This window comes from Macrotis lagotis, chromosome 1 (genome assembly GCF_037893015.1).
Source record: "Macrotis lagotis isolate mMagLag1 chromosome 1, bilby.v1.9.chrom.fasta, whole genome shotgun sequence".
NCBI classification, from domain to species: Eukaryota; Metazoa; Chordata; class Mammalia; order Peramelemorphia; family Peramelidae; genus Macrotis; species Macrotis lagotis.
This window is the reverse complement of record NC_133658.1, coordinates 843,426,839-843,445,707: the sequence shown is the minus strand read 5'-3', so window position 1 is coordinate 843,445,707 and position 18,869 is coordinate 843,426,839. Positions and strand designations below refer to the sequence as shown.

Sequence of the window (18,869 nt, the reverse complement as noted above, 5' to 3'; positions counted from 1 at the left end):
ATTAAGTAATTACTATGTGCTGGGCACTGTTTTAAGTCTCGAGATATAAAACAAAGAAAAAAAAAGATAGTCCTTACTCTTAATGAATCTATATTCCAATGTGGGAAGAAAATGCACTAAAGAAAGAAGAGAAGAAATTGAAGTAGGGTTGGGGAGAACTGGATGGTAGGAGGTAAAAGGATTTTTGTATGACTAGAATTTTTAATGATATGACAGATATCAAAATTTAACCCCTAAGGTGGGCTCATTTTTTAATGGACAAAGAGAGACAACTGTACAGATATGGAACACTAAAGAGTGAGGACTGAAGGAAATGGACAGTATGGTTAGATATCTGATGATAAGATAAGAGCTTCATTACTGTCTATTTGAAATACCAGCCCAGAGCAGTTAATCTTGCTAGGGAAGGTAATAGCTTAAAAAGGACAGATACAGAAAAGTTTTGGATATAGGTTAGATGGCCTCTTAACCAAAGACTTGGATAATTTAGTATGATTCTCTTTTAAAAATTATTTTAGCAAGTAATTTCAAATGCCTACTATTTGTAGGTCATAGCTTCACTTACAAGAGATATAAAACCAAAATCAACATTATCCCTCTCCTCCAAGTTCTTATAGCTTAATGAGTGTAGGTGTATGGATAAAATAATTATCAATGTCCCCGCCACTTTAGAGAAATATCTCTGAAAGACAATATATTTGTTTAATAGAATCCAAATAGATATTTGTTTATCCATAATTTAAAAAATCACTTTTAATATAAATGATTACATACTTAATATGTAAAATACCTTATTCAGAATTATTGAATCAATCTTGGAGAAGGTTAATGGGCCACTTTCCATCTTTTCTAAAAAGGGAGACACTTTGTAAGATATAGATACTGTATTTGTTCTTTAAAGCATGACATCTTCAAAACTTAGACTTATGTGCCACTGCATCTCTCACTGACAGCCTATCAAATGAATTCCCCTACTCCTCTGTCCTCTGATCCCTTATCCTTCTATTTCATCTAACTCTTTGGTTCTTTCTTTGCAGGTGATATGTACAATATGAGAGACTCCAATGTCACCTTTGTCAATCCCCTATATTTCACGCTCTTGGGAGTTCCTGGTCTGGAGTCTGTGCAGCACTGGATAGGGATTCCATTTTTCATCATGATCCTCCTTGCCCTTGTGGGAAACTGTACCATCTTGTTTGTCATCTGGAGGGACCCATCACTTCACCAACCTATGTATCTTCTCTTAGCAATATTGGCCATCATTGACCTTTCTATTTTTCTTGTCCTGTTCCCTAAAACCTTGGCCATTCTCTGGTTCAATGTCAGAGATATTGAATTCAATGCTTGTTTAACCCAAATGTTCTTTGTGCATGCTCTGGCAGCATTTGAAGCTGGAATCCTGGTAGCCATGGCATTGGATCGCTATGTAGCCATATGCCGTCCCCTGAGGTACACAGCTATCCTGACTCCACAAGTCCTACTGGGGATTGCAATAATAGCAATTATGAGGGCTGTGATTCTCAGTTCTTTTTGCCCTATCCTTATTAAACTGAGATTAAAATCATTCCATTCCACAGTGGTAGCTCATTCTTACTGTGAGCACATGGCAGTGGTGAAACTGGCTGTAGGTGACATTAGAGTCAACAAGTTTTATGGTTTGGCTGCAATCCTGAGTGTTTGCTGGTGTGATATCTCCTTTATCTCTACCTCCTACATTCTTATCTTCAGGGCTGTCCTGAGGCTGCCGGGGAAGGAGACCAGGATCAAAGCAGTCAACACATGCTCAGCTCACATTACCATCATAGCACTCAGCTATTCACTGGGACTCTTCTCTTTTCTGGCTCACCGATATGGCCACCATGTGGCTCCTTATGTCCATATTCTCCTTTCTAACATCTACCTCTTAGTTCCTCCTGTGGCAAATCCCATTGTATATGGGGTAAAGACTAAGGAGATCCGCATTCGAGTAATCACCATGCTCTCCCTTCAGAGACAAAAGTCCAAATCCTGACTTAGTTATGGGCCAGAAATGAACCTTTGTATTTGGTAAACATATCACTTTGTCCTTGGGAGCCTTTTTCTATGTTTATCTCTGGGAATAATTGGTTTAATGATAAGAAATCTGAATGATATTCCAAAAGATCTATGAAGAAGACAATTTTCTTTATTAGGTTTTTTTTTTTTTGCAAGGCAAATGGGGTTAAGTGGCTTGCCCAAGGCCACACAGCCAGGTGATTATTAAGTGTCTGAGACCGGATTTGAACCCAGGTACTCCTGACTCCAAGGCTGGTGCTTTATCCACTACGCCACCTAGCTGCCCCTGAAGACAATTTTCTCATAAACTTGGGGTCACTAGAAATAAATTTCCTAAAGAGACCAAAGACTCAAAATCAATGAATGAGACAAAGAAAAAAGTAACTACAATCTTAGATCAGTTTTTCTCAATGAAATGGAAAGGAAAGATCAATAAGAGGAGAGATCATGAGAAAGGATCTTTGACATTGAATCCAGCCATGAATGAATCCATCTGATTAGACTACAAAATATATGAGAGAATAATGAATGGATGTATTATTTTCATGACAGGATGGTTAATCCTGACTACCATCTTGGGCTTATGGGGATGGAAAATGGAAATAAAGGCATAAAAGCAATGATGTTGATCCTGAGGATTTTGCCATAAATCTTTCCTTTCACTACTCTTTTTTTCCCCAGTAGAATCTAATATGCAAAATAGGTGTTACCAGTTGAAACAATTCTTTGTAATATGCATACACACACACACGCATATATATAATCTATCTCTATCTAGCTAAGTGTGTATTTATATAAGTGAATATATGTATTTGTGTGTATGTGTATGTATGTATGTATGTATATATGTATCTATCTATCTATTATCTTGAACTTTTAGGAACTTTGTGTTTCTTGAGACATGAGGGTAGTATAGATTGTAGTTATTGATTCTTTGGAGCTGAAATTGTTGATGCTTTGTTGTTTATTTTAATGGCTTCCCAGCATGCCTATATGGATCCAAGAGGGTGTTCATGCTGTTCATAGCCAAAACAAATTTGCACCAGAATAGGAATAAAAAATGTTGAAAGTTGTGACCAGATCTAGCCTGGAGTTGCTTGTGTGAAGATCAATAGCTGAATTATTCCTGGCTTGCTGTCTCTAGAAAGTAGAAGGAATTGGATGTTTAGAACAAATACTATGGACATTACATAAGATTCAATAACTTCATATTTCATAGCATTGGATAAATCATAAAAGGTTACATCTAGTAGGAACCTCAGAATTTATCAAATCCAAACCCATACTTGAAGCCAAATCCTTTGGAATTTAACTATTATCAATCCAATCTCAACTTGAAGAAATCTAGTGAAGAAGAACCCACTCCTTTTCATGAGGAAGGCTTATTCCCTTTTGGACAGCTCTATTAGAGATTTTTTTCCTTAAATTGAACTGAAATTTGTCTCTTTGTATTTTCAATACAGGAAACTACACAGTCATTAAATTTGAGTTTAGCTCTTTGCTGTATTGGACAAAAGATCATCCAGCCTCTGATAAATACCCCCGTGGAGGAGAAGCCAGCCTTCTTAAGGAGCTCATTCCACTTGTGAATAGTCATAAGTTTTAGGATGCTTTCTCTGACATTAGGCCAAAATTTGACTCTTTCATTCATTTTTTTCCTTATTCTGACTTCCCTTGTCTAATAGAATAACTCTAATTCCTCTTGTCACATGATAGACTTTTTTTTTCCACAAAATATTATATTTTATTTTTTCTAATTACATGGAAAGATAGTTTTTTTTATCATTCACCTTTCAACACCACTCATAAACTTTTGAGTTCCTCATTTTTCAAACACCCTCCCCTTCCTTCACTTCTTTCCATATTTCCATATTACAGAAGAATCAGAATTAAAGGGAAAAAAACATAAGAAAGAAAGAAAAAATAAAAAGATTTAAGAAGTGAACATAGTATGCTTTGCTTTGCATTCAGACTCCATATTTTTTTCCTGGATGTGGGCTGGCATTTTAAATGTGTACAGGCTTCTAATTCTGCTCACTTTACTCAGCATCAGTTCATGAAGACCTTTCCAGGTCTTTCTGCAATCTGCCCATACATGATTTCTTGCAGAAGAATAGTATTCCATTACAGTCATATGACATATTTTGTTCAGTCATTCCCAACTGATGGGCATACCATCAATTTCTAATTCTTTGCTACTAATTAAGAACTTCTATAAATATTTTTGTACATGTGGGTCTTTTCCCCTTTTTATGCTGTCTTTGGGACCTAGTAGTGGTATTGCTGGCTTTGGATATAATTCCAAATTGCTCTCTAGAATTGCTAGATTAGTTAATTGTCGAGTTCCACTTTTGGACTCCTTCAATCTTCCCCAGGCAAGCATTGGAGGGGTGGGAGACTAGGACTACAAAAGAGAAAAGTTCTCCCTCAAGATCTCCAAGTGCTCTGTTTATTCGCCAAAACACCAGTGCCTAAATACCTTTCCAGTCTCTAATCCACTCCCATTCCATGGAACTTAATATGATAAGATTCTGGTGTTCAAGGACACCAGATGAAGATAATTCACAATACTCCCATAGACAATGGTTCCCAACAGTTCATAATGCTACCAACAGTACATCAAGTTTTCAGTTTTCCTACATCCTTTATAACATTGATCCTTTTTTTTTTTTTTTGTCATTTTGGCCAATGATAGGAATGAGGTAATACTTCAAGGTTGTTTTAATTTGCAATTATCTAATCAGTAATGATTAAGAGCATTTTTTCATATGAGTGTAGTTTTATTTCTTCATCTGAAAATTGTTCATATCCTTTGAGCATTTATCAATTGGAGAATGACTTGGAGTCTTATAAATTTGATTCAGTTCTCTATATATTTTGGAAATGAGTCCTTTATCAGCAATACTAGTTGTGAAAATATTTTCCCAACTTTCTACATTCCTTCTAATATTTACTGCATTTATACTTTATTTATATGAAACTTTTAAAGTTAATCAAATATATGCATTTTGCATTTCATAATGTTCATATATACATAATATTATAATGTTCTCTTGTTTGATCATAAAATCCTCCCCTCTCCATAGGTATGACAAGAAGCCATTCCTTGTTCTCCTAATTGTCTTATGGTATCATCCTTTATGTTTAAATATTATATACATTTTGACTTTATCTTGCTATAGGATGTGAGATGTTGCTCTTTGCCTAGTTTCTGCCATGCCATTTTCTAGTTTTCTTAACCATTTTTGTCAAATAGTGAGTTTTTATCTTGGAAGCTAGAGTCTTTGGATCTATCAACCAATAAATTATTATAGTCATTTAATACTCTTTATTTTGTATTTAATCCATTCCACTGATTCACCATGCTATTTCTTAGCTAGTACTAGACAATCTTGACTGTTGCTTTATAATATAGTTTTATATCTTGTAAGACTAATAATGTTTTTCATTAATTCTCTTGATATACTTGAGTTTTTGTTCCTCTATATGAATTTTGTTACTTTTTTTCTAGCTCTTTATCATAACTTTTTGATAGTAAATTACTGAATGATTAATTTAATTCAGGTAGAATTGTCATGTTTTTCCATTGTTTAACTCTGACTTTTTTTGTGTGAAAAATGTTTTGTATTTGTGTTCATATAGTTTCTGAGTTTGCCTTGACAGGTACATTCCCAAGTATTTTATGTGGTCTATAGTTAGTTTATATGCAATTTTTCTTTCTATCTTGCTGCTGGACTATGTTGGTAATATATAGAAATGCTGATAATATATGTGGGTTTATTTATATCTGGCTACTTTGTTAAACGTTACTTTTTTCAAGCATTTTTTCCTTGATTTTTCTAGGATTCTTTATATAATCATATCATCTTCAAAGAGTGAGAGTTTTGTTTCCTCATTGCAGAATGTATTTCCTTCCATTTCTTTTTCTTTTTATTGCTAAACCTATAATTTCTAATACAATATCGAATAAAATTGGTGATAATGGAAATCCTTGTTTTACCCCTGATCTTTTTTAATTAGGTTTTTGCAAGGCAAATGGGGTTAAGTGGCTTGCCCAAGGCCACACAGCTAGGTAATTATTAAGTGTCTGAGACCGGATTTGAACCTAGGTACTCCTGACTCCAGAGCCAGTGCTTTATCCACTGCACCACCTAGCCGCCCTTACCCCTGATCTTAATAGTAATGCTTCTAGTTTATCACCATTAAATTAAATTCAATCCCCATTGTTTGCTAAGGGTTTTAGATAGATACTGCTAATCATTTTTAGGAAATCTCCATTTATTCCTCTATTCACTAGTGTTTTTAAGAGGAACAAGTACTGTATTTTGTCAAAAGTTTTTGCAGCATCTATTGAGATAACCCTATGATTTCTGTTAGTTTTATTATTGATATGGTCATGTGATAATTTTCCTAATACTGAACCATCTTTATACAATTTCTGGTATAAATTCTAGCTGACTATAATGTTATTATTCTAGTGATAACTTGTAATCTCTTTGCTAATATTTTATTTAAAATTTTTACATTTAAAATTTTCATTGGCAATATTAGTCTATAATTTTCTTTGTTTTGGCTCTTCCTTGTTTAGGTTTCAGCATCATATTGGTGTCATAAAAGAAATTTGACAGAACTTCTTTGACTATTTTTTCAAATATTTTATATGGAATTGGAATTACTTGTTCTTTAAATATTTGAATTCACTTATAAATCCATCTATCCTTGGAGATTTTTTCTTAGGGATTGCATTAATGCTTATTCAATTTCTTCATCTGAAATGAGGTTATTTATATTATTTCCTCCTCTGTTAATCTGGGCAATTTATATATTTTAAATATTCATCTATTTCATTTATATTGTCAGATAAAATTGCTCTGAATTATTACTTTAATTTTCTCACTGGTGGTGAGTTCACCCTTTTCATTTTTGATGCATTTTGGTGTTTATCTTTCTTCTTTTGAATCAATTTAACCAAACTTTATCTATTTTATTGATTTTTTCATAATGCCAACTCAATTTTATTTATTAGTTCAATAGTTTTCTTACTTTCTATTTTATTAATCTCTCCTTTGAATTTTGGAATTTCAAATCTGGTATTTAATTGGGGATTTTTAATTTGCTCTCTTTCTAGCTTTTTTAGCTGCATGCACAATTCATTGATCTCCTCTTTCTCTATTTTATTCACATAAGCATTTAGAGATATAACTGTTCTGGCTGCATCCCACAAGTTTTTTTTTTATATTTTATTATTTTTATTGTCTCATAATTATCGATTATTTCTATGATTTACTATTTGATCTTCTCATTCCTTAAAATTAGGTTATTTAGTTTCCAATGAATTTTTATTCTTTCTTCCCATGGCCCTTTATTACAAGTGGATTATTGCATCATGTTTTGAAAAGAATTCATCTAATATTTCAGCCTTTCTGGATTTAAGTGTGAGGTTTTGAAGGTCTAATGCAAGGTCAATTTCTGTATGAGTGCCGTATATTGTTGAGAAATAGTTATATTCCTTTTTATACCCATTCAATTTTTTCCAGAGGTCTATCATATCTAATTTTTCTTAAATTATACCTACCTCCTTAAGGACTTGTTTATTTTGTAGTTAGATTTATCTTTCTCCCATTAATATAGTTTTTCTAAGACTGTAAATCATTGAACTTTACTTTTAAGCATGTGAATTCTATGCCACTTGGTGCATATATGTTTAATATTGATATTACTTCACTGCCTAGGGTAACTTTTAGGAAGATGAAGTTTCCTTCCCTATCCTTATTAATTTTCAAAATTACTCTGCATCCAGAATTCATAATTTCTTATCTGGATGTGGATGACATTTCCTTAACAGATCAACTGAGGTATTTTTTAAAAGAGGCTAGACTTCTTCAGCTTCAGGAGAGCTGGGAAACAGTGTACATCCTTTATTTTATAAAAATCAACTCAGTTGTCTGTAGAGGAAAGATACTTATTCCCCCAGAACTATTCAACAAGAAATTTCCAAAGATCTATTTGAAGGTCATGTTTCACTGAAGCATCCTCCTTCTCCTCCTCCTCCTCCACTCAGGTGGAATGCTGGGCTTGGAAACCAATAGATATAGTTTGTCTAGGTATGTGATCATAGACAAATTGACTTAAGTTTCCTCATCTGTAAAATGGGAAGAAGCATACTTCCAAACATTAACTTGCGTTGTTTTTATGAAGCTTAAATAAGATAATATAAACTACTATTTAAATGTCATTAGTATCAATAGATCCAGTCTCTAAATTCCTGCTCTTTGCTCATGAAAGAAAGCAAGTTAAATTCCAGCTGAAATCAAGAGATCTTCCTTAAGGGGACTTCTTTTTACCTCTTTTATGACAAATGACTGAAGTTTTTGTTAAACAATTACTGTGGCATGCACTGTACTAAGTTCTAGGAATATAAATATAAAATTGAGTTCATCCCAGTTCTTAAATAGCATGCATTCTAATAAAGAGACCATATATAGAGGAGGATAGCTGGCCAGTGAAGGAAATTTTTGTTTGAAGAGTCCTTAGATAGTATGTGATGATCTAAAGGAGAATCACTTAACAGAAGTAATGGTAGTGTTCATTTGATTATTATTTACAAAGCAAGTGGCAGAAAGGAAGGGGGACAATAATAATGAGAATGTGTAGGAGTGGGCTACTTCAGGATGGTTAGAATTGTTTCAAGGAAATTCAGATGATTTTTCTAGCAAAAGGATCACTCCCTGTCCCCTCCCCAAAGACTGAAGATATTCATTTTAGTTCAATGCTATAGACCTGGCCAGCAGCAAACATGTGAAAATCCTTGGTTTTTTCCTACAGACTCTATAGCATAGCCTCACAGTATTTTAGAATGAAAGGGACCCTTGGTAATCATCCAGTCTAGTTGCCTTACTTTACAGAAAAGAAAACCCAGAACACGAGAAATGAAGTGACTTGACCCAAACTTCTAGGCTACTTAAGTGGAACTGGTCAGAACCCCATTTTCCTGACTCTTCATCCAGTGCTCTTATTGATTGCTAAACTCTGCTGTAGGCATCATCATGTAAATGATATATTGGTTTGACCCTGATGGAGCACTGTTACATGACTGTGTCTGTCATTTATCAGTTATCCTAGAAATTCCTGCTCATTGTTTGCAAAGAATGCTGCCCAACAAGAAGGTAGATTCAAATTCATCATTAATAATGGAAAAATGATCTACAGAGTAGAAACAACTGACAATGAATGACTGCTAGTTTCATCTTCACATGGCAAACCACTAATAGCAATTTAAATCATATTCATAGGTAGCAGTTATAAGCACTTTAAGATTTGTAAAATGTTCCACAGATATTTTATCATTTTTCACAATAAACCTAGGGGGAAGGTGATATTATTAATCTCATTAGGAAACTGCAGCCACTAGAGGTTAAAGTAACTTTTCCAGGATCACCCATCTTATTTATGTCTGAGGTTGAATTTGAACTCAGGTTTTCTCAACTCCAGATCTACTTCTTTGTTTCTTATGGCCCCTAGTGACCTTAGCAAAATCACTTAACCAGGTCCAGTTGATATGGTGCTCATATCAATTGAGCTAACCACTCAAAAATTGTGCATGTCCACTGAACTACAAGTGGAGAAGATTTTGTGTAAGGGAATCTAGAAGCCTGGGATTAGGTTCTGGATCTATTATTAGCTAATTATGAGATTTATGACAATTCCCTTTTGGGTTTTGGATTAGGTCTATTAAGTTCCTTTTCGTTCTCAAACCTTTGATCCTATTATTAATCTTTTGTTGTTTAATCATTTTTCAGTTATGTCTGAATCTGTGATTCCATTTGGAGTTTTCTTTGCAAAATTACTAGAATGGTTTGCTATTTTCTTCTCATTTTATAGATGAAGAAATTGAGACAAACAGTTCAAGGTCATACAGCTAGTAAGTATCTGAGGTTGGATTTGAACTCATAAAGATAAGTCTTCCTGACTCCAGACCCAACATTCCATCCACTGTACAACCCAGCTGCTCCCCCAATTTTTTGATTGATATTTTATTTTTCCTATTACATTATGAAAGTTTTTAAATATTCATCCACTTGCATATTTATGTTACACAATTTTCTTCCACCTTCCCTTCCCCCACCCTCAATTGCAAACAATTCAGTATATATTGTTCTTGTGCTTTTGTGTTTAACACATTTATATATTAGTTATTTTGGGTAAGAAGAATTAGGTTTAAGGGAAAAGAAAGAAAACCATGGCAAAGGAAGAAAAAACATAAGAGAAATTTTTAAAAAGTGAACATAGTGTTCATTGTCCATAATAGGTCTTCCAGGGTTGTCTTAGATCTCTGAATTACTGAGAGGAGCTACATCTATCATAGTTGATCAACTCACAATGTTGTTTTTAAAGTGTACAATGTTCTCTAGGCTCTGCTTCCTTCATTCAGCAGGTCTTGTTATTCTTTCCATGCTTCTCTAGAGTCCAACCATTCATGGTTTTTTCAACTGAATGGGTTCCAAGTATTTTACAAATAAAGGAAGCAGTTGATTCCAAAGTGATAAATGATATGTAATCCACACCTGGAAATCACTTAGTAACCAATATGTCAAGACCATGACAGGGATATAATCAGCTTAATCTTAATTTTGGACCAAAGACCTGAGTTGCATCTCAGCTACTCAGTGCTGATGGATCTTCATTGGTTAATGTTAGGGGCATGATCTTAAAGAAATGGACTGAACAAGTTTCAAAGTATTTTTAATGCATTGTCTTCAGTCAATGGAGAAGTCATTGACCATTAACATGAAATTGAAACTGAATTGAAATCAATCAGTCCCTAGCTGAAGTTCCAACTGAAGAAGAGGTTTAGAATGCATTCATCCTTTCAAGGGGCAAAACACCTGGTGCTGATGCTATTCCAGCTGAGATCTACAAGGTAGGGGTTCCATTGCTCATCCAAAAGCTTACTGAAATTCTCCAAGTTATGTGTCATTAAGAGGTTATCCCACAAGAATTCAAGGATGCCTTCATAGTCCATCTCTGCAAAGGTAAAGGGAATAGATTGTACTGTGACAATACAGGGATATTTCTCTTTTAGTTATTGCTGGTAAGATTCTTACCAGAATCCTTCTCAATAGGCTGATCTGTCTCCTGGAAGATGGTCTGAGAGTCAGTATGGCTTCAGGAAGGGTGAGGAACAGTTGATATAGTTCTACTGCTTGACAACTTCAAGAAAAATGCCAGGAACAGAACAGAGATCTGTATACAATGTGACCAAGACTTTGGTACCATCAGTTGTGAAGGCTTATGGAAAATTATGTCAAAATTTGTTTGCTCGGAGAAGTTTCTCAGCATTGTACATCATTTTCATGTCAGCATGCTTTCTCAGGTCTGGATATTGAACGATGCCCTCAAGAGTTCCTGGTCACCAATGGTATGAAAAAGGGATATGCCCTTGCTTCCATGTTTTTAGTATGATGTTTTCAGCCTTGTTATCAAGTACCTTCACTAAGGATGAATGAAGCATCAAGATCAGTTACCACACTGATGGATGATTCTTCAACTTGAAAAGGCTACAAGCCAAGACCAAAGTAGGGAGTATTGATGTATAATCTTCTGTTTGCCAGTGATTGTGTGCTCAGTGCATTATCTCAAGCTGAGATACAACAAAGGATGGATTGATTGTCTGGTGCTTGTGCTAATTTTGATCTGAAAACACCAAGAAAACATAAGTGTTCCATTAGCCAGCACCACACCATCCATATGTGGAATCATCGATTACAGCAAATGGAGAAGTTTTGAGTACTGTGGACAAGTTCACTTAACTTGGCAATGTCCTTTTCAGGGAGATACACATTGACAACAAGATTGACACAAGCATTTCTAGAACTAGTTCAGTATTTGGAAGACTCAGAAAGAAAGTGTGGGAGAGAAGAGGTATTAGATTAACTACAGAGCTGTTGTTATGTTCTCATTGCTTTATGCCTGTTAAATCGGGACAGTCAACCAGTCCATGTTAGGAAACTGAATTGCTTCCATTTAAATCATTTTAGGAAGATTCTGAAGATCACTTGGCAAGAGAAGATACCAGACATGAGGTTCTTTCTTGAGCTAAACTACCTAGCATTTCAACATTACTACAGAGAATGCAACCACAATGGAATGGTCATGTTGTTAGAATGCCAGACATATGCTTGTCAAAAAATTATTCTATGGAGAAATCACATAGGGCAAACACTCACAAGGGGGTCAGAAGAAATGATACTGGGACACCTTGAAATCTCTCTTAATAACTTTGGAATTGATTATGCAGCATGGGAGACACTGGCACAGTCCTCATCAGTTAGGGTACTGTGCTATGAGAAGGGCAGAATTAAAGCCACTCAAAGGAAATGTGACATATGCACATTTAGAATACCCATCCAAGGTGTTCACATGGATTGTTTGTGTCCGAATTGCAGTAGAACATTCTGAGATCATATTGGACTGATCAGCCATAGTCAGACACACTGTAATTTGTTTCAAACATAGTGATTTCATTTTGGTCTTTGATAATAAAGGACAAGAAGCTCTTATAGATGAGGAAACTGAGGCAAACAGTGGTTAAGTGACTTGTTCAGAATCACACATCTATTAAATGTCTGAGACAATGTTTGAACTCAGATCTTTCTGACTCCAGATTCAGCACTCAACACACTGTGGTACCTAAGATTATACAATATATTTTGAGTTCTCATTTATAAATAATCATGGGAATCATTGTGAACTGTTAACTTAAGAGTTTCCCTGAGTTCCACTTTGACCAAAAAACTCAACAATTTTGAGGTATTATCAGGGAAAAGATGGGCAACAAAACAAATGGCATTTTCAGTTTCCAGGTTATTCTGTTTGCTACAAGAGTGAAAGAGAGAGAGAAATTGGAGAATACCAGATATGGGGTTGGGTTCAAAGTTTTTAGAGAGAAGTACTGAAGCTGCTGTTTGAAGACACAAAAACCTTGCATCCCACTCCAGAAAGAATAAATCTAGAAATTCCTTTTTTCCCCAAAAGTGACTTAAGCTGAAAATATTTATTCCAGAAGGGTTTGAGAAATTCAAACACTATGGAATCATCCTTTCCTCATGGGATAGAAAAGTGTTCAAACTGTTATCTCCAAAAAATAAAATCTAAGATGATTATAACTGTGCTTGCCCTCAAGCCATCTCTTGTCAAAATGAAGAGAGAGGGGCAGGGTGAGCTGGGAAGATCAAAAGACAACCTGGAGAACTTGGCTTATTATCCTCTCTTGTACAAAGTGGACTAGCTAGAAGTTGGATAAAAGTTGAAAATCATAATCATATTTTTTTCTTAATTAGTTAAAACATTTGTTCTGTTATTTATGGCATGGAATCTATTCTTAAGTTTTTATATTTTAACAATCCAATTTAAACTACCAGGGAATTTCTGAACTAATCACGACAGATGTCAAATCAGTTGGATTAAAATAATTCAATTCAGTTCAGCAAACATTTGTTAAATTTCCTATATTCCAGACACTGGGGTAGCCTCTGGAAATTCAAAGACAAAATACAGTAGAGATGGAACATATGCACAGAAAAATTGGGATTACATAAACTTTCTGAAGAAGGTGACAACTTAATTCAGGCTTCAGTGAAGACAAGAATGAAAAAGGGAATGTTCTTGGTTAAGGAACAAAGTTTGTACAAATGCTAGAATGCAGTTTGAGAAATGGCTAGTTGCCCAACATGACTATAATGTAGAGTAATTTACTCTTTGAAATTAAAATGACAGTGCTAAAATCTAGCATTTATATAATGATTTAAAGCTTGCAAATATTATCTCATTTGGTCCTCACACTAATTTTAGGAGGTAAGTGTAATTATTATCCCAGTTTTGAAATAACTGAAGTAGACAGAGGTTAAATGACATATCCAGGATTAGAGTTAATAAGTGCCTAGAGTTGGAGTTCAGTATTCTTGTCTATAATTGTACTGACAATTTCATTTTTGACTCACAAAGGGAAGTATCCCAAACTAGTCACTAATTAAATCATCATATTGCCTGCCTGAGGAAGGAGGAAACTTCACCCAGAGACCTTGGTCATTAGCTCTCAAATTGAAGGTCAATGGGCTTTTCAGTCACAATATTATCCCACCTCCCAGCAATGAGGACCCATTGGAAATGGGAGAACTGAAGCCCAGGAAAGGAAGGGATATCTACACCTTCATTTAGGAGCTATATGAAAATGAAGATTAAAGCTCAGCCTTAGACTAAAAAACAAAGAGCATCAAAAACCAAAATATCCCAACCCAGAATGCACCAAGTTGCTTCTCACTTTAAAGTCTATATTATATAGCAGAAATTGGTCCCTTATACACCTCGCAGCCTTCTCAGTAACCTCTGGATCCCTTGCTTGATTTCCTTGGTTCTCACACCATAGACAATGGGGTTCATGGCTGGGGGGATGAGGTGGTGCAAGATATTGAGCAGAATGGGGACATCAGAAGGGATTCTCTTTTTGGCCACATTGGTGATAATCAGGACCAGTAGGATGGTGCTGAAAAAGAGGATGAGGATGAAGTGGGAGCCACATGTACTCAAGGCTTTGGCTGCAGCTCCCTCCGCTTTTATCCTTAGCACTGCCCGAAGGATAAAGGCATAGGAGAAGATGATGAGGATGAGATCAGAGCCCAGGAGAGTCCAACCAGCTACTAACTGATAGAGACGATTGAAAGTGATGTCACTACAAGAAAGGGTGGAAACAGATAGATTGGTGCAGATGCAATTCTTGATGATATTACCTGCACAATATTGTAGTCGGGCAGAGAGGATAGGGACAGGGAGGGAAAAGAGGGCATTCCGAGTTATGACAAAAACAGCTGCCTTGGCCACAAAGTGATCAGTGATTATAGATGGATATCTCAGGGGGTGGCAGATGGCCACATACCGGTCATATGCCATAACCATGAAGGTGCAGGACTCCATGGTTAGGAAACTATTCATGACAAACATCTGGAGGAAACAGGAAAAAAAACTGATGACCCTGAGATCAAACCAGAAGATACCTAGGACCTTGGGGATGACAGTGAGGCACAGCACAATATCCAGTAGGGAGAGAAGGCTGAGTAGGTAGTACATGGGCTCATGCAGAGAGGCCTCCAACCAGATGGTGATTAGGAGGGTTACATTGGCCCCCATGGCCAGGAGGAAGAGCAAACTTAGGGGCAGGGAAAGCCAGTGCTGCCAGCTCTGGAAGCCAGGGAAGCAGAGGAGGAGGAACTCCGAAAGTGTGACAGAAGAACTATTATGTACAGTTGCCATGGAATAGATTGTGAGCTGCCCAACCTTCTGATAAAGGGCCAGTATAGAGTTCAATCAGGCAATAAGGCTGTTGTAGGATTCACTGAGATGAAATGACATTTGTACTGCACAATACTGGGACCACATCTGATTCTCTTTGGTTTTAATGACTCATTCCTGTGGGGACTATCTTGAAAAGAATTAGAAATGTAGGTCCTTCCCTTTGGCAAGTCACCTGCTGATGTTTTGGGCATTCTTCTCCATCTGCAAAAGGAAAGGATTCAATCTAACCATTTTATACCAATTGATGTCTATAATTGTAATATCCTATGGATTCTAGAAGTGTGAAATATAGTCAGAAGGGACTAGCTTCTTTGTACATTAACATATTAAACTGGACAAATTGTGCATGTACAAGAGTGGATGGTTAGCAGAAGATAAAATTATCACTTAGTGAGGCATAGGATGTCTGCTCCTAAGGCTCTTAGACTGGTAGTTGGGTAGGGGTGGAGGTTCAGGTTTTGAAGTTTTTCTAGTTCTCCAAAGTATCTTGTGGTTTTTTTTTTGGGGGGGGGGATGTCTAGCTCATACATATGATTTGAGTTCTGGTCTCTGAACGCCACTACCAAGCAAATTGCCATTTTCCTTTATAAAGTCCTAATTCCCAGTGTCCTCATTTCTGCTCATAATTAAATATTTAAATTTCATTTCTATACATCAATCTTCCTCAGTCTTCCTTCAATGATTTCTTTTTCTCTTTACCCTGTTTCTGCAACTCTTTTCCCAGCTGAGTGGCACAGTGGATAGGATGCCAGGCCTGTACGCTAGATAGCTGTGTGACTCTAAGCAAGTCACTTGCCTCAATTTCCTCATCTATAAAATTGGGATAAAATGGAACATACCTTCTAGGACTTTTGTGAGGATCAGAGATGTTGGCTTGTAATGCCCTTAACACAATGTCTGTATAGTGTTATACAAGTTTTAGTTATTATTTTTATTATCATATCCTTTGGATCTCTTCCTAGTGCACATTACCTTTTCTTCTTTCTCTACACATAAAACTGCTTCTCAGCCAGATTCTATATTCTAGACTTCAATAAAAGTTTTCAGACTCCAGTGTCTCTTTGTCTATAGGAAGGTGACCAAAAAACAGTGAGGAAAATGAAAATGCCCCACATTAAGATCAGTTTAATTTACTTGGATATTTAAGTTGAACAAGAGTTAGTGGGAACATGTTGAATACTAAAGATTCCTTAATGACTCATTTAAATATCACTTTATCCATGAAGCCTTCCCTGACAGGTCCTAAGGATTATGAATTTCCACATAATCTGTGGTGCTTCCCCCCCCCCCCATGTTTTGGTCAGACTTTTCAGCCAATGTTTTATATTGTGGTCATCTGTTAAAAAAAAAAAAACAAACAGCAGCCTGTATCACTGGGTATCATGGAAGAGAATCCAAGTATCTATAAAGGTAAGTGAATCAATGGCAAAAGAGGTCAGAGCAGGGCAGGAACTAGAAATCCACAGAAAGGCTGGAGTATCTGAACACTTCTTAATCCCTTATCATTCAATAGACTAGACATCATTGGCTCCCTAGGGTCTCTGTATAGTTCTATCTTTTCCCCTCTAGCTTAATAAGATATTAGCAGAATTCCTCTGATTGTAACCTGATCCAATCTGAAAGAAGCAATTCTAGATCCTTACACAGTGCATATCCCCCATTATAGCCCTGCTCTTACCTCTGGTCACTTAGGATGAATTCTTAATTCCTAAATCCCGCTCTTTCTTCTGCATTTCCTCTTCTCCCCTCTCCCAAGATTCACAGGGACAGATCAGCAAGATCTTGTTGTTCTAGAAATACTACTGGCATGGAGGGTTTTATGAACTCTAGCTCTGCTTCCTTGGGATCCACAGGGATATGAGAAAATTTATGCACAAGAGCCTTTGCAGATAATGACTTGACCCTCATGAGATCCTCTATCCAAGATGTTTCTGGGGATGGGAGGGAGGAAAGAAAATACAAGATTAAGTCAAGTCCTGGGCAAGGGGGAGATGAGGAAGGGAGAATTAGGAATTCTATAATCAAAACTGAAGTCTCCAGAGCTTGAGAAAGGAATAATTATCTGGGAAAGAGGGACAATTTCATTAGTGCTGTATTTTTCTAGTGGACTTTTTGGGGAATTACTCTCCACACACATATGTCTCTGCATAGTCATACATATATATATATATATATATATATATATACACACACATACATACATACAATCTCTCCCCTCCCCCCAAATCCAGACTACCATATAATCACTCCTTAGGCTACGTAGTATCATTTAGAAAAAAAAATTGTCTTTAATTCTTTACATCTTGGTATTCTCCACTTCCAAACTCTACCCAGATCATATCCCTTTTCCACCACTTGTACACTGAATAAATGACCTTAAATTCCATCCCAAGGTTACCCACATTATTCCTCTTTACATCCTACCTAGGAGAAATCCCTTCAAGGAAATCTGTCCAACCAGACCAACATGAGTAGAACTTTTCAAATTTACCATTTAACTATTATTTCAGTTGGTCACATAAATATATACATTATAAATATGAATAGAAATATGAGTATATCTGTATTATGATGTTAAGCATTGTGAAGAGGTTGCTTGAACTTATCTTTTTGAGTTGCCATATGGAGACTCTGAATGTGTCAAGAATGAGACTTCACCTGAGTTTATTATAATCTCTTGTTGCACCTCAAGCTGAACTCCCTACATGTCCTTGGGAGTCAAGACAGGTGCCAATTTGTGCCAGACTAGGATAATGCTTGTGTGGCTTGGATCCTTTACAGATAATGGACCATTTTATTTCAGTCTAACAGTTCCCAAGGAAAAGAAATGTGACTTTTGCTATCACCTTGCTACTCCCCTTTCTTGTTACCCACTTTTGACTCACTGTTCCCCCTTCCCATGTTATGCTAATTTCTGTTATCCCTTCCTACTTTTGTTCTATTATATTATAAAAATGTAAAAATTACTTTATCGATTTAAGACCTTTTGGGTTCCAACATGCATGCTCATTTCTCTTAAAATGAATCTGGTTTTCATATAAGTCTCATGATGTTGTGATTTCTTTTTGACTACATATAAATACATGCACACCCATATTATAACAGTTAGGTGACTCAGTAGACTGGGTCTAGATGCAGGGAGACTTGAGTTCAAATCTGGTCTCAGACACTTACTGTCTGTATAACTCTGGACAATTCACTAATCAACTGGAGAAGAAAATGGCAAATCATTTCAGTATTTTTGCCAAGAAATTCCCCTAGGCATTATGGTCCATGAGGTCACAAAAAGCTGGACACAACTGAACATCAACAGCAAATATACGTGTGAATATATAATGCACATAGACATTTGTATACACATATATATTTTATGTTGCTGTTCATTCATTTCAGTTGTGTCTCAATCTTGATGATCCCATTTTTGGGATTTTCTTGACAAAAATTCTGGAGGTGTTTGACATTCCCTTCTCCAACTTATTTCACAGATG

At 36.0% G+C, this 18,869-nt stretch overlaps 2 protein-coding genes across 2 annotated transcripts; one reads left to right on the top strand and one right to left on the bottom strand.

The window, feature by feature from the left end:
• Positions 1–1,042: 1,042 nt before the first annotated feature.
• Positions 1,043–2,011, top strand: LOC141490643 (olfactory receptor 52A1-like). Its single transcript, XM_074190772.1, has one exon. The coding sequence runs from the start codon at positions 1,043–1,045 to the stop codon at positions 2,009–2,011; it is 969 nt and encodes a 322-aa protein (XP_074046873.1).
• Positions 2,012–14,388: 12,377 nt separating this feature from the next.
• On the bottom strand, positions 14,389–15,339 carry LOC141490636 (olfactory receptor 56A4). The gene has a single exon (XM_074190757.1). It carries the CDS (start codon positions 15,337–15,339, stop codon positions 14,389–14,391), a length of 951 nt encoding a protein of 316 aa, XP_074046858.1.
• Positions 15,340–18,869: the final 3,530 nt, after the last annotated feature.